General features: G+C 41.8%; 1 protein-coding gene across 2 annotated transcripts in view; it reads left to right on the forward strand.

Moving 5' to 3' along the window:
* Positions 1-5,554, forward strand: part of LOC132232416 (cytochrome c oxidase assembly protein COX16 homolog, mitochondrial) — a 37,399-nt gene extending 31,845 nt beyond the window's left edge. For both annotated transcript variants that reach the window (XM_059691863.1, XM_059691857.1), the window contains one exon: positions 4,222-5,554. In XM_059691863.1, the coding sequence (XP_059547846.1) occupies positions 4,222-4,359 (138 nt within the window). In that variant the 3' untranslated portion in view covers positions 4,360-5,554. The remainder of the gene's footprint in view (positions 1-4,221) is intronic.
* The last annotated feature ends 7,809 nt before the right edge of the window (positions 5,555-13,363 follow it).

Here is a 13,363-nt window from a genome sequence, read left to right on the forward strand (position 1 = left end):
TAGATGTGGTCTGTTTTCAGAGTTCTCTATTCTGACTGATTTATTCGTCTATTTTTGTCTCTTTCTGTACAAGTACAATTTGGGCTTGTGAATGTGGCTTAGTTATAAGCCTTGATCGCACTTTATTATTTTTCTTCAGGAGTTTCCTAACTATTCTTGGTTCTTTGTTCTTCTATAGAAATTTTAGAACCAGCTTATTGAGCCACTAACCAAAAAACCCCACAACAAACCAAAACAACAACCGAAAACTTGTTACACTTTTAATGGGATTGAATTGAATATAGAAGTCAATTCAGGAGGAGAATTTGAGGAGAATTGACATATTTTTGCAGTCTTCAATCTACCTATATATAAATACTAGGGGCCCGGTGCACGAAATTCGTGCACTGGGTGTGTGTGGGGAGGGGAGTGTCCCTCAGCCCAGCCTGACCCCTCTCACATACTGGGAGCCCTCAGGCGTTGACCCCCATCACCCTCCAATCGCAGGATCAGCCCCTTGCCCAGGCCTGACGCCTCTGCCAGAGGTGTCAGGCTTGGTCAGGGGACCCCCATCTCCCTCTGATCGCTTGCTCCACCCCCCGCCCAAGCCTGATGCCTCTGACCCAGGCGTCAGGCCTGGGCAAGGGGACCATCATATCCCCCCAGTCCCCGGTTCCGCCCCCCACCCAGGCCTGATGCCTCGGCCAGAGGAGTTGACCCTCATCACCCTCCGATCACCAATCACCGGATCGGCCCCTTGACCAGGCCTGAGGCCTCCGGCAGAGGTGTCCGGCCTGGGCAGCGGGGACCCGCAGCTGCAGCGGCCCCGCGATCGTGGGCTCCGCTTTAGGCCCAGGCAAGGCACCCCTAGCTCCCGGGACTGCCAGCTTCGACCGTGCCCAGCTCCCATCGCTGGCTCCACCCCTACTTCCTGCTATCACTGGCCAGGGCGGCAAAGGCGCCTGATTCTCCGATCATGGCTGGGGGGAGCTGCCCCCCATCTCTTAGCTCCCCCCTGGGTTTCCGATCACTGTCAGTGGCAGGGGGCTTCTTCCTGCTTTCCCTTTCGCCTCCCTGCATTGTGCCTACATATGCAAATTAACCGCCATCTTGTTGGCAGTTAACTGCCAATCTTAGTTGGCAGTTAACTGCCAATCATAGTTGGCAGTTAACTGCCAATCATAGTTGGCAGTTAATTTGCATATAGCCCTGATTAGCCAATGAAAAGGGTATCGTCGTACGCCAATTACCATTTTTCTCTTTTATTAGATAGGATGGCGTAACTCCCCATTTGTAGAAGTCATCTTCATTGTCCTTAAAGAAAGTCTTATCGTTTTCCCCAGGAAGGGCTTGCATATTTTGGGTTAGATTTATTTCTAGCTACTTCATTTTTATATGTTATTGTAGATGTAGTATTTTCCTAAATTAGGTTTTACATTTTAAAAGTTATGTTTTGATGGTTATATAAAATAAACTGACTTGTATATCTTAGTTTTGTTTCCAAATTCAGTTTACAAAACTTCAGAGTTTATAAAACTCATTCCAATAATTTATAAATTATTTTGATTTTTCTCTGTATCTCTAAATAATATTTTTTTAAGATTTAAAAAAATTGATTTTTAGGGAGAGAGGAAGGGAGAGGGAGAATGAGAAACATGGATTGGCTGCCTCCTGCATGTCCCCTCTTGCGGGTCGAGCCGCAACCCGGGCATGTACCCTGACCGAGAATCGAACCGGCAGCCTTTTGCTTCACGGGATGATGCCCAACCAACTGAGCCACATTGGCCAGGGCTCTAAATAATAACAGTTTCGATTCTTCCTTTCCAGGCCTTGTATCTTTTAGCTCTTTTTCTTGCCTTTAACGGGCTAAAACCTTCAGTACAATGCTGTATAGAAATGTCTTGTTCCTGATGGTGAAAAAGAAGGTTTTACCATAAAGTAAGTATATAGACTTTTTGTAGAGACTCTACATAGACTGATGGTGATCCTGAAGTGCCCTTTGGTTGCCTGACAATGAAACAGTTGGGACTGGGGACACTTCCTCTCCCCAGTTCAGCTGGAAGAGTAAGCCTGAGCCTAACTTTTCCAGGACTGGATACTCCTCTCCTTCCTCAAGGTGCCTGAGTCCAGTTTCCCTGGGATCATCAATAAACATGAAAGCATACGACCGTACAAAGACCTGAACACAAATGATCATGGTGGCGTTTTTCACAATAGCCAAAATGTGGAGACAACCGAAATGTCTATCACCTGGTAAATGGATAAACCAAATATGGTATGCAGTGGGATACCATTTGTCAATGAAAAAGAATGAATTACTGACACATGCTACAACATGGATGACTACAAAATTATTATTATACTCAGTGAAAAAAAGCCAGCCACAAAAAAACACATTGTAGTATTCTATTTATGTTAAATGTCCAAAAAAGGCAAATAGGTTAGTGTTATCTAGGGTTGGGAATGGGAATGGAAAATGGCTGTAAGTGAACATGAGGTTTCTTTTTGGTGATGGAAATGTTCTAAAATTAGGTTGTGTGTGGGGGGTGTTTGTACAACTATAAATATAAAGTTCATTTATACACTTAAAATAGATTAATGTTATGGTATGTAAATTATATCTTAATGAGGCTGTTTAAAAAAAATGATCAGAAAAAGCAGCTGAAGTTTCATGATAATTATCTGACTGACTGGTTTCTAAACCTAGCCGTCTTGGTGTCTAGGTCCTGACTGATTATTCCCTGTATATAGGCTGCTCTGATGTTTGCATGGATGTTAGGATAACAAAGGGGCAGGAGATCATGGCAAACAAATCACTGAACTGCTGCCATCTATTCCATTGCTTGCTACCTATACTTCCTACACTAAAGGCCATTCCTACTCTTCTATAATAATAAATGTGTAATATACTAATTAGACCGGACAGCCGAACGACCTTCTGGACATCATTCCGGATGTCCTTCTGGACAAAGCCACGGTAGCAGGGGCCAAGGCAGAGGCAGTTAGGGGCAATCAGGCAGGCAGGCGAGCGGTTAGGGTCGATCAGGCAGGCAGGCAGGCAGAGTGGTTAGGAGCGATCAGACGCTATTGGTGCCCCACCCAGATCTCCTGGGGTCCTTTTTGTCAGTTTGGTATACCCACCCCCCAGCTTCTGCCAGTGATGTTGCTAACAGGTCATACTCTCATGGTTCTCGGGAGACTCGCCCCTCTTCAATTGAAATTGCTTCACTAGAAGACACTTACTTAAATGATCCTATGGTGATCCTAGAAATATCTGTGGTTAAGACATCTTGTGGGATCTCTAGAAAACATCAGAAGGAGAGTTGCAGTGGAGATGTCAACCAGCCACACTCACTGGTTACCATAGTGCTGATTAATGGCTCATGAATTGAGGAGCCATGATGGCAGAGATAAAGGCTATATACATGAGCACAAAAGCATGGGATCCCTCACCAAAGCAGGTATGGTGGCTACCACTGCCACCATACCTGCCAACAACAGAGTCTGATTCTAAGCCTTTGATCAGGCATAAATCCTTGAGTTCAACCAGCCACTTAGTGGCACTTGATAACATAAGACCCCTTGCACCCTGGAAAGGACAGCAATTCATTTTGAATAAGATTGACATATTTTCTAAGTGTGAGTTTACCTTTCATATCTGCTTTGAAGTGGTCAGCACCTCTACTCAGGGGCTCACAGAGCATCTGATTCACTGACATGTGATCTTCCACATACTGTCACTTCAGATCAAGGGACTGAATTTATGAAAAAAGATTCAGTAGTGGGCACATGCCTGTGTGATTCACTGGTGCTGCTACATTCCACATCATTCATACGCTGCTAGCCTGATAGAGCAATGGAATGGCCTCTAAGAAACACAACTGAAGCAACAGCTTGGAGATGATATCCTACAAAGATGGAGCACTATCCTTCCAGATACAGTGTGTAGGTTAAAGCAGAGGTTAGCAAACTTTGATTGAGAGGCCAAACCTGGCTTGCTGCTATTTTACAAACTTTTTATTGGAACGTAACCACACTCATCATCTACATATTGTCTATGGCTTCTTTCAAATTGTGATTAACCAGAATCCTGGAGAAGTTGTAAAAGAATGGAGTGAACCTAATGTGCAAAGCAAGTGGACCTGAGTGGTAGAAGGGGTGGAGCAGAGCAGACGATGTTGATGCTCTGTCCAGATCTCTTGGGTCTCATTATAATGATTCTGTGTGCCCACTCTTCTCCAGGTGCCTCGCGTGCTGCTACTAATGGCTCACACCTGCAACAATTTCTGGAGGCTTGCCCTTAGTAGATTGGAGCAACATCACCAGGAGGTGTCTGGAAGTTATGCACCACTCATCCCTGTAACAGTCAGTAAACAGTGACTGCCTTATGCCTGATATGGAGGTACAAAAGCCTCACTTGTCGCAATGTGCCAAGACTGTGGTGTGGTATATGCATTAGAGCTCCTGGAGATTTCAGGCTGAGGCTACACCAAGCATGTCAAACTTGCAGCCTGTGGGCCGCATGCAGCCCACAATGAATATTTTTGTGGCCTAGCCAATATCACGGTATGTAAGAAACATTTTATTAAAAATTTCATAATTTTTACAATACCCTGTTATACATAATTATTAATAATGAACTACAACGTTTGCTGATGACTGGTTACTATAATCGTGCTGCATTCATTTCCCTTACGTGCTTTATGTGCAGGTGCACCATTTCCACTAATACCAGCAGCGAATATGTTAGCAGCTGATTGCCACGTCATTAGTCTTGGACTGGCTTGTTTGGTGTGCGCAACAGGAAATATTTCACTTTCAGAGAACAGGAAAAATAGGTTTATTTGCATTATGCTTATTAATTTGTGCAGTTATTCAGTGTCTGGTAAGTTAATGTTCAAGAAAAAATATTAATTTTCATTAAAATGTTCTATTATTTTATGTTAACGATTACTCATTTATTTCAGCCCTTTGTATTCAGCATGTCTCTATTGAAATAAACTACGTTTCTATGAAAATTGAAGCTTTTGTTTTTTTGTGGCCCACAGAAACTTAAACCTTGTTTATTTGGCCCGTGTTAGCCTTTGGGTTTGACATGCTTGGGCTACACTGAGCTGAAACCACACTCTTGCTTTGCTTCTTCCCTTGGCCTCTGTGGTTTCCCCTCATTCCCTTGCAATTTTCTTTTTTGTAAATATAGTTATGAGGGTGGACTGTAAAAGATGCTGTTGATATGCTGATTGATCTAAAACATGCAGCCCATGATTGTGTTTGGCCCAAGATATCTCATGTAATTATGTTATTTCTCCCTTTCAAAACTTGATTATATCTTTTCTGCTTTTGTAAAGTTTATTCTGTTTTTCCCCTAATGTCTAAAGATGGAATGCTTAGTTCATTAATGTTGAGCCTCTTTTGTACTTACTTAGGAATATAAAATTATTCATTTTCCTCAAAATAAGACTTTAGCAGTATCTCACAAGTACTGAATTTGACTTTATCATTCAGCTCTAAGAAGTTTCTGACTTTCATTATGACATCTTTTTAACCTACAAATAAAATAAAATTTCCAAATACATGGCAGTATTTCTACTTGTCTGTTGTTACTGTTTTTTAACTTAATTTTATGATTGTCAAGTAAGTGTTCTGTATGATATGAATTCCTTGAAATTTATTGAGATTTGTTTTATGAACTACCATAAATATTTTGTGCTTGAAAAGAATGTATATTCTGCCGCTGTTGAGTGTGGTGTTCTATACTTATTTTTTTCATTAAGCTTGTTAGTTGTGTTCTGTAGATTTTTTTTATATTCTTATTTTTGGGTTTTTAAAAATTTACTGTGAGGAAATTAAGTTAAAATATTCTTTTAAGATGGTAACTTTGTTCATATATTATGAGACTATGTTATTAAGAGCATAAGTTTAGAACTGCTATATTTTCCTGATGAATTGAAGTTTTTATTTTTATGTAGTGGCCATCTTTATTGCTAGAAATACTTTTTTGCTTTAAAATCTCATATTTTGTATGATATTAATATAGTTATACAAGATTTCCTTAGTTTAGTATTTTCTTAGTCTATTTTCCCCATGCCTTGACTTTTAGACTTTCTCTGTTCAAATGTTTTGGGTGAGGCACTTACAAAGAGCCTAGAGTTGGATTATTTTTAATCCAGTCTGACAATCTTTGACTTCTAATTAGATCGTTTAGACAAATTCCATTTATTAGGATCAGTTTTACATTTGATATGGTAATTATTTTATTATAAAAATATTCACTGACCTTTCCTAATAGCTCCTCCTTACAAGGCCCCTCTCTTCTAGGCCTGTTCCTGTTAAAGTATTATACTTCTGACCTCATTAATATCTAAGTCCATTAATAGGCTTGGCCATGTAATTGATTGATTTCTTTTTTAGCAATTAAAAGTGAGTATAATTAAATGTGCTACTTCTGAGTCACATTGTTGTTCTGAGTTGCTCTCTGCTACAGTAATGTGGTGGTTCAGACTGAAGCAATTCCTTGGGTCTCAGTCCCAGATTGAAGACTGGCATGCAATGTGAGTGAGAAGTAAATCTTAGATTCTGTAAGGCTATCCTGCATTTGTTCCATAGCAATTTTGAAATTTTGGTGGGCAAATATTGTTAAAGCCCTCCATATTTGAGATGAGGAATGTTCCTTGATTCAGCCTACTCTACAGAGAGTTGAGGGATTTCTTTTTCCATTGTTCTTTGTGGCCCTGACTCTACCTTCTGGAAATATTTTCCTTTTCCTTTGTCCTTCTTGGCCACATCTGAAATAGAGGGCAACAGAACCTCCTTTTGGATCATGTGGTTTTCTTAGTGCTTTTCTTGCCCTACTTCCTCTGATAATAAAACTACCCAAAACTCAATACACTTCCTATCTATTTTATTCCAATCAGCTGTATGTGCCAGATCCATATCCATAGTTTTTATAAGATGTACTTTCTTAGGGTGTTATATTTCTCTTTTCTCACATACATATATTCTACATTCCACTCCCTTTAATACCAAGTAACTTGGGTCTATTAGAGGTCACTGGGGAAGATACATAAGTTGTTTTATCCGAATAAGCAATTTTTTTGGTACCATACCCTAATTGGCTTTTTGCCCCAAAGTCCTTAATCCATCTAGTGGTTTTCACAAAGTTATAATGGGCACACCTTTAATTTGACCTCTGCCTCCAAATTGTGTTATAATTAGCTTTTGTTACCCAAAGATTTTATTACACTTAATTTTTACATTTTGGGGTGGTAAGGTAGTGGTGGATTTTTTTTCATCTCTGAAAGTCCATGGATTTTTTATATTTTCTATTGTCTTTATTCCTGTTTGCAACATACAAATTCTTTTCTGAATTCAGGAAATGGTCAAAGGCTATCAACAGTTACCAACACTCACTGGTAAAGTGTTGTTTTCCAACTTCTTTCCCTAGATACTTCTGGCTCTGTAACCTTGGACAAGTTACTTAACCTCTCTGTGTATAGGTTTCTTTAGTTTATAATATTGAGTTAGTAATAATACTATCTTCTTCAGAGGGATTTTTGAGGATTTAAAGTAATAACCCAAGTAAATCCTTAGAACATTCTTTGGCATATATAAGTGCTTCCTACTATAATTATTACTACAATGTAAGCACTTCAGTTTGCATCCCTTGCTGTAGACAGAACTCCATCCCTCCACCATTAGATAGATTAAATCAGACAATCAGATCAGATCATAACAAGAGAGCAGCTGTGCTTTCTGGGTTATTCTGCCCTAAGCAATTCTGCACAGGGACATCAATCATCCAGCCCATGTTGAGCTAAAGTGTGGCCAGTCCAATTACTTTTTATAGTCTCTATTCTAAAGGGAAGATCCTGCCTCACATCCTTCCTGCAGTTTTCAGTTTCCTGGCTCCAGATACCCTGCACATAATTAACCAAAAAGGAACAAGCAACACTTGCAAGGTAGTGCTCTCTAAATTCACACAAGCAGTCAACAGCATTTTCCCACCTGCACCATGAACCTCATTCCAAAGAAGTTACAGCATCTCAGACATATTTCTGATTCAAACACACTTGAGAAGTCCCATCACTAAACACAATGCTAGCCACTCAGTCTAAATCATCTGAATCAGGTGAAGAGGGATTCCTCCCACTCCACTGCTCCCGCCCCCCCCCCCCCCCCCAAAAAAAAGGTAAAATCAACTCTAAGTCAGGACTGGGAAAAAGTTGGCAATTTTTAAAAGAATCCTAAAGCCTGGCTTTAAATAATCATATCTAGATACAAATTTAGATTATAAATATAATGTACATATAATTTTAGCAGAAGAGAGTCTACTCTCCATAATATCTTAAAATCAGCTCTTTTCACTTAGCACTGTATTACTAATATATTTGATGTCAATACTTTTACAATATTGTTTTTACTGGTTTATTGTATTTTGCTGTATGAATGTAACAGTTGCCTATACTTGACATCTGGATTGTTTTTCCAAGACTCCCTAAGACAATAATCCTATTTAAAAATCCTGGGTCATAACAACCAGTAACAACCGAGGCTCGACCAACCGGAAGTCAGTCCTGCAGTCCTGACTGCTGAGGGGGCTGCAAATCAGGGCCAGAGAGAGGCCTGAAGAGAGAAGCAGGAACTGATCTGTTGCCTCTGTGGCAGCTTTTGATCAGCACTGCCTCTCTCTTTCTCTCCCAGTCTGGCCAGCACCCATGCCTCCATTTCTCTCCAGGCCTCCACCGGGCTGCTGATCAGCCCCGCCTTTCTGATCAGGCTCCGTTGATAGGCCCAGAGACACTGACTGGCATAGAAACTGACCAATCAGAACCAAATTTGGGTCAACTGTGAGGAGCCAATGGCTGTCTAGGAGGTGGAGCTTTAGATGCTGACTGGCATAGAGACCAACCAACCAACCAAATTGGCCTGCAGAGGAGGGCAGTTGGTGGCAAGATCAGGCTGGCAGGGGAGGGCAGTTAGGGGCGATCAGGCAGGCAGGCAGAGGGGTTAGGGGCAATCAGGCAGGCAGGCAGGTGAGCAGTTAGGAGCCAGCAGTCCCAGATTTTGAGAGGGATGTCCAACTGCCGGTTTAGGCCCGATCCCACGGGGGTCCCCAATTGGAGAAGGTGCAGGCTCGGCTAAGGGAACGCCCCCTCCATGCAGGAATTTCATGCACCGGGCCACTAGTGATGTTATAAACACTCTTATACATTAAATTTGGAGAGCAGGTTTATTTGTTTACCTTGGGATTTTTTTTTTTTTAGATGTAGTTCTAAGTCTTGCCCACCTTTGGAAATAATCCATTTGTAAGAAAGAAAATCTTAAAATATCCTAATTTAAATGTTCCATTTATTTCCAGTTAGAGCTTAATTGACACAAAGACTATTACTTATAATATCTACTATGTGTCTTGTACTTTACATTCTTTACTTAAATCACCCAACAGCCATTTGTGCTGTATTATTATCCTTGTTTATGAAATGAGGCTCAAAGAAATAAAGTAGTAGATGGTTAAGGTCATAAATGGTTAAGAGCAGAAAATTTAAATTCTTTCTGGTCAGACTTCAAAGTTCAGGAACTTTCTCTAACGCCATATTCCTGAAGAGATAACATAATTCAATTTTTTATACCCAAACGTATGTTAGGTGCAGTAAGAAAGATGACCATTTAAAACTGTTAGTGAATGAATTTGTAAAATGAGTAATTCACTAAAAATTGGTGGAAATTAAAATGTTTGGTTTTAAAGTAGCTGAAATCAAGAGATACTTCTAATTTTCTTTGATCCTGAAAATGCACAATTTGTACCATCTGCTTTGAGATGGATGCATGCTCAAGCTAAACTCCATGCTCTTTCCTCCTTGCCAGTCCCAAGTTCTTTGAGAAGTCTCTATTCATGAGTGCAACTCTCTGTTCCTATACTGTACTAGAGGCCCGGTACATGAAATTCGTGCATGGCGGGGGGTGGGGGGGGGGGGTTCCCTCAGCCCAGCCTGCACCCTCTCCAATCCGGGACCCCTCAGGGGATTGGGCCTAAACCAGAAGTCGGACACCCCTCTCACAATCCAACCACTGGCTCTTAACCGCTCACCTGCCTGCCTGCCTGATCACCCCTAACAGCCTCTGCCTGCCTGCCTGATCGACCTTAACTGCCCTCCTGCTGGCCTCATCATCCCTAACCGCCTCTGCCTGCTGGCCTGGTCGCCCCTCACTGCCCCCCCACCCCCATGCTGGCCTGGTCACCCCTCACTGCCCCCCTCTGCCAGCCTGGTTGCCCCACACTGCCCCCCCCCCCCCCCCCCGCCAGCCTGGTCGCCCCACACAGTTTGCTGTTCAGTTGTTTTATTTTTTATCTTACACTCTTACAGTGGCCAAGGCCCAAAAAAGGAGAAATGTCTGTGGGACAAGCAGCTCATGTGATATGGTATGTTATATGATACTGTGCTCCGATAAGTAAGAAAGAACAATGAAGTTACCTATATGCTATGATTACGGCTGGCCAAGTAGTGACCTTGGTCTATGATTGGCTTCTTTAGACTTGGCTATGATGAGAATGAAAGAAATAACAAAGACACCAAAATTGTAGGAATACAAAAGCCAATTAAAACCCTCCATTGGCTAAACTCATTACAAGTACCATTAGGAAGATGAGCTGGACCGAATATAAGGAGGCAACTGAAGTTGTAGTTCTAAGTCAGGCAGAGAACAATCTGATAGTATCTTTGCTGAAGACAGCTCCCCTTATCTCTTAAGAGCAGGAATCAGCCAATTTCCCTAGTTAGAAAGGCCCACTTGTTAGGGCAAAAGTCAGGATGTGTGTGCAATGATATGGGCAGTCAAAAAAAATTTTAAATACCATTTGTGTGGAAGTGTACGTGTGTGTTCCTCAACAGTGTGTTACGCATTGAAACACGTCTGATCAACTGCTACACAACACATAAAATAATCTGCTCTTTTTAGGTCTCTGAGTCTCCCCTATCCTCTTTGTATGATACCCTCTTATAAATTGGAGAGGCGCGCCAAGAAGCTGCCAAGCTTGTAGCATGGTGGTGTTTACCTCAGAAAGCAACCACATGGGAGGTAAGCTTGGACTTCGCGAGCCATACCCTCTCTGCACTGTTTCCCTTGGTGTCATTAGAGCCTACAGTCCAGCTTGTGGAATTAAAAGGTAGTGTCAGTGGGAAAGTGATTACTAAATAATGCTAATTTAAAATTAGGATACAAAATGACCCCAGGTATACACAAATATATATTAGGTGTGTAATTATTTAAAATTAGAACCTTAATAATAGTTACTTCCAGATGATGATATTCGGATAATTTTTCTTTATACTTTTCTGAATGTCTAATTTCCCAACAATAAATATTGCTTTCATAATTATGTGAATGTTCTTTTCCCCCTCTTTATTTTTTAAAATCAGTGACACAGAAGAAGATGCAGTTACAACAGCTGGTACATACTGTTCACCATCCTAAGAGGAGCAAACCTTTCAAGTGCTGTCTTCTTTTCATCAAGAAGTGCATTTCTACTGGTGAAACAGAGATTAATCAATAGATCAAGATCCTAAGTTTTGTGATGACTTCTCAGGGAAGAGACTGCCCAGGGTGTTTGGGGCTGTTCTGTCTGGCTCCCTGCTGCTCCTGGCTCGATGTAGAACTTTGCAGATTAATCTTGGTGCTCCACTGAGATTTTGTTATTTTTATTTTTTCATTCTCACCAAGGCTATGTTTTTATTGATTTTTCAGGAAGAGGGGGAGGGTGAGAGAAAAAAAACATCGACGTGAGAGAGAAAGATTGATTGGTTGTTCCTGTATGTGCCCCTACCAGACATCGAACCCACAATCTAGGTATGTGCCCTGATGGGGAATTGAACCCGCAACCTTTTGGCGTACGGGAGGATGCTCCAACTGAGCCAGCTGATCAGGGTCAGACTTGTTGTTTATAGCTCTGTTGACTTCTAAACTATAGGCAAACAAATATGCAATATGCAAAGTACCTCGCTAGTGGGCAACAGAGAACACCCCCCACCCACCCATCCACCTACCCAAGGAAACAGCCCTTCATTAGGAAGAGGACTGCTTCACCAAGAGGAGGAATGATACAGTATCTGAGGCAGAAGGTGCTTAAAGAAGATGAAATGGAGCTAAAAGCCTCCGGGACTCCAGGCGGCCTGGCTTCTCCAGCTGCCGGAGCAGCCGGTTTTCCCTCGCTGTCTCCTTCCGCTCTCCCCCATCATTCTCGGCTCTTCTCATTCCTCCAACTTGGCCACTGCTCCTCTGCCCCCACATCTGCACATGGCCTACTCCACTCCACTGATGTCAAATGTTAACCTCTTCTGAGAGACCTTCTCAGAGAATTCAATCTAGATTGCTAAAACATGCCCACCACAGCCTTCCATCTGGCTTGAGTTTTCTTTGTGTCACTTATTCTCATCACAAGTTTTATAAAAATACACCTAAGTTTACTTGTTGATTATCTCCCTTGGACACAGAAGCACGAGAGCAGCAACTTTGTCTTGTTCACTGCTGAATCTCCACACCCGGACACTGGCAGGTGTAGTCGCCTTTCAGTGAATAATTGTGACATCAATGAATGAACAATCGTCCCCCTCAACTCACTTGAGCAGGCGAGCTCGCAGCCGCGTTACCTCCCATCACTAAGTTGCAGTAACTCTGAATCTGATGTTGAATCCGTTTTTCCCTTTTGTGTCCCTCCCTCATCGTGATCACTGCCAGACTTAATTGTATTCGTGTCTACTTCGTTTCCTTCAGCCTCCCCCTGGGGAATCCCCGTAGAGCCTCAGCCTTTCCCAGGTGTTTCCCCATGTTCTTTTTTTGCCAGCGTTACTGAGGTTTGATTGACAAATAAAATTTGCATATATTTAGGTTGTACAGCATTATTCTTTTAAGGTGTACAATGTGATGACTTAATATATGTATATATTTTTGTGGTGAGAACACTTAATATCTACTCTCTTAGCAAATTTTAAGTATACAGTATTAACTGTAGTCATCATTCCATGCATTGGACTCCCAGAACTTAGTAATCTTACAACTGAAAGCACCCCTTGACCAACATCTCCCCATTTCCTCCACCCCACTCCCCCTGGCAACCACTATTCTACTTTCTGGTCCTATGAGTTTGACTTTTTTAGATTCTCTATATAAGATACAGTATTTGTCTTTCTGTGTGTGGATTATTTCATTTAGCATTGCCTCCAGGTTCATCCATGTTGTTGCCAGTGGCAGGGGTTTCTTCCTTTGTGTACTTCATCATAACTGAAACCCGCTCTTCCCCATTTGGACCTCACCTCTGAACCTCAGAGACTATAACTAGTGTCCAAGGTCAGTGACCTGGAGAAGCGCACAATGGCAGAACCTCCTGTGG

Source organism: Myotis daubentonii, chromosome 1 (assembly GCF_963259705.1).
Source record: "Myotis daubentonii chromosome 1, mMyoDau2.1, whole genome shotgun sequence".
In the NCBI taxonomy this organism is placed as follows: Eukaryota; Metazoa; Chordata; class Mammalia; order Chiroptera; family Vespertilionidae; genus Myotis; species Myotis daubentonii.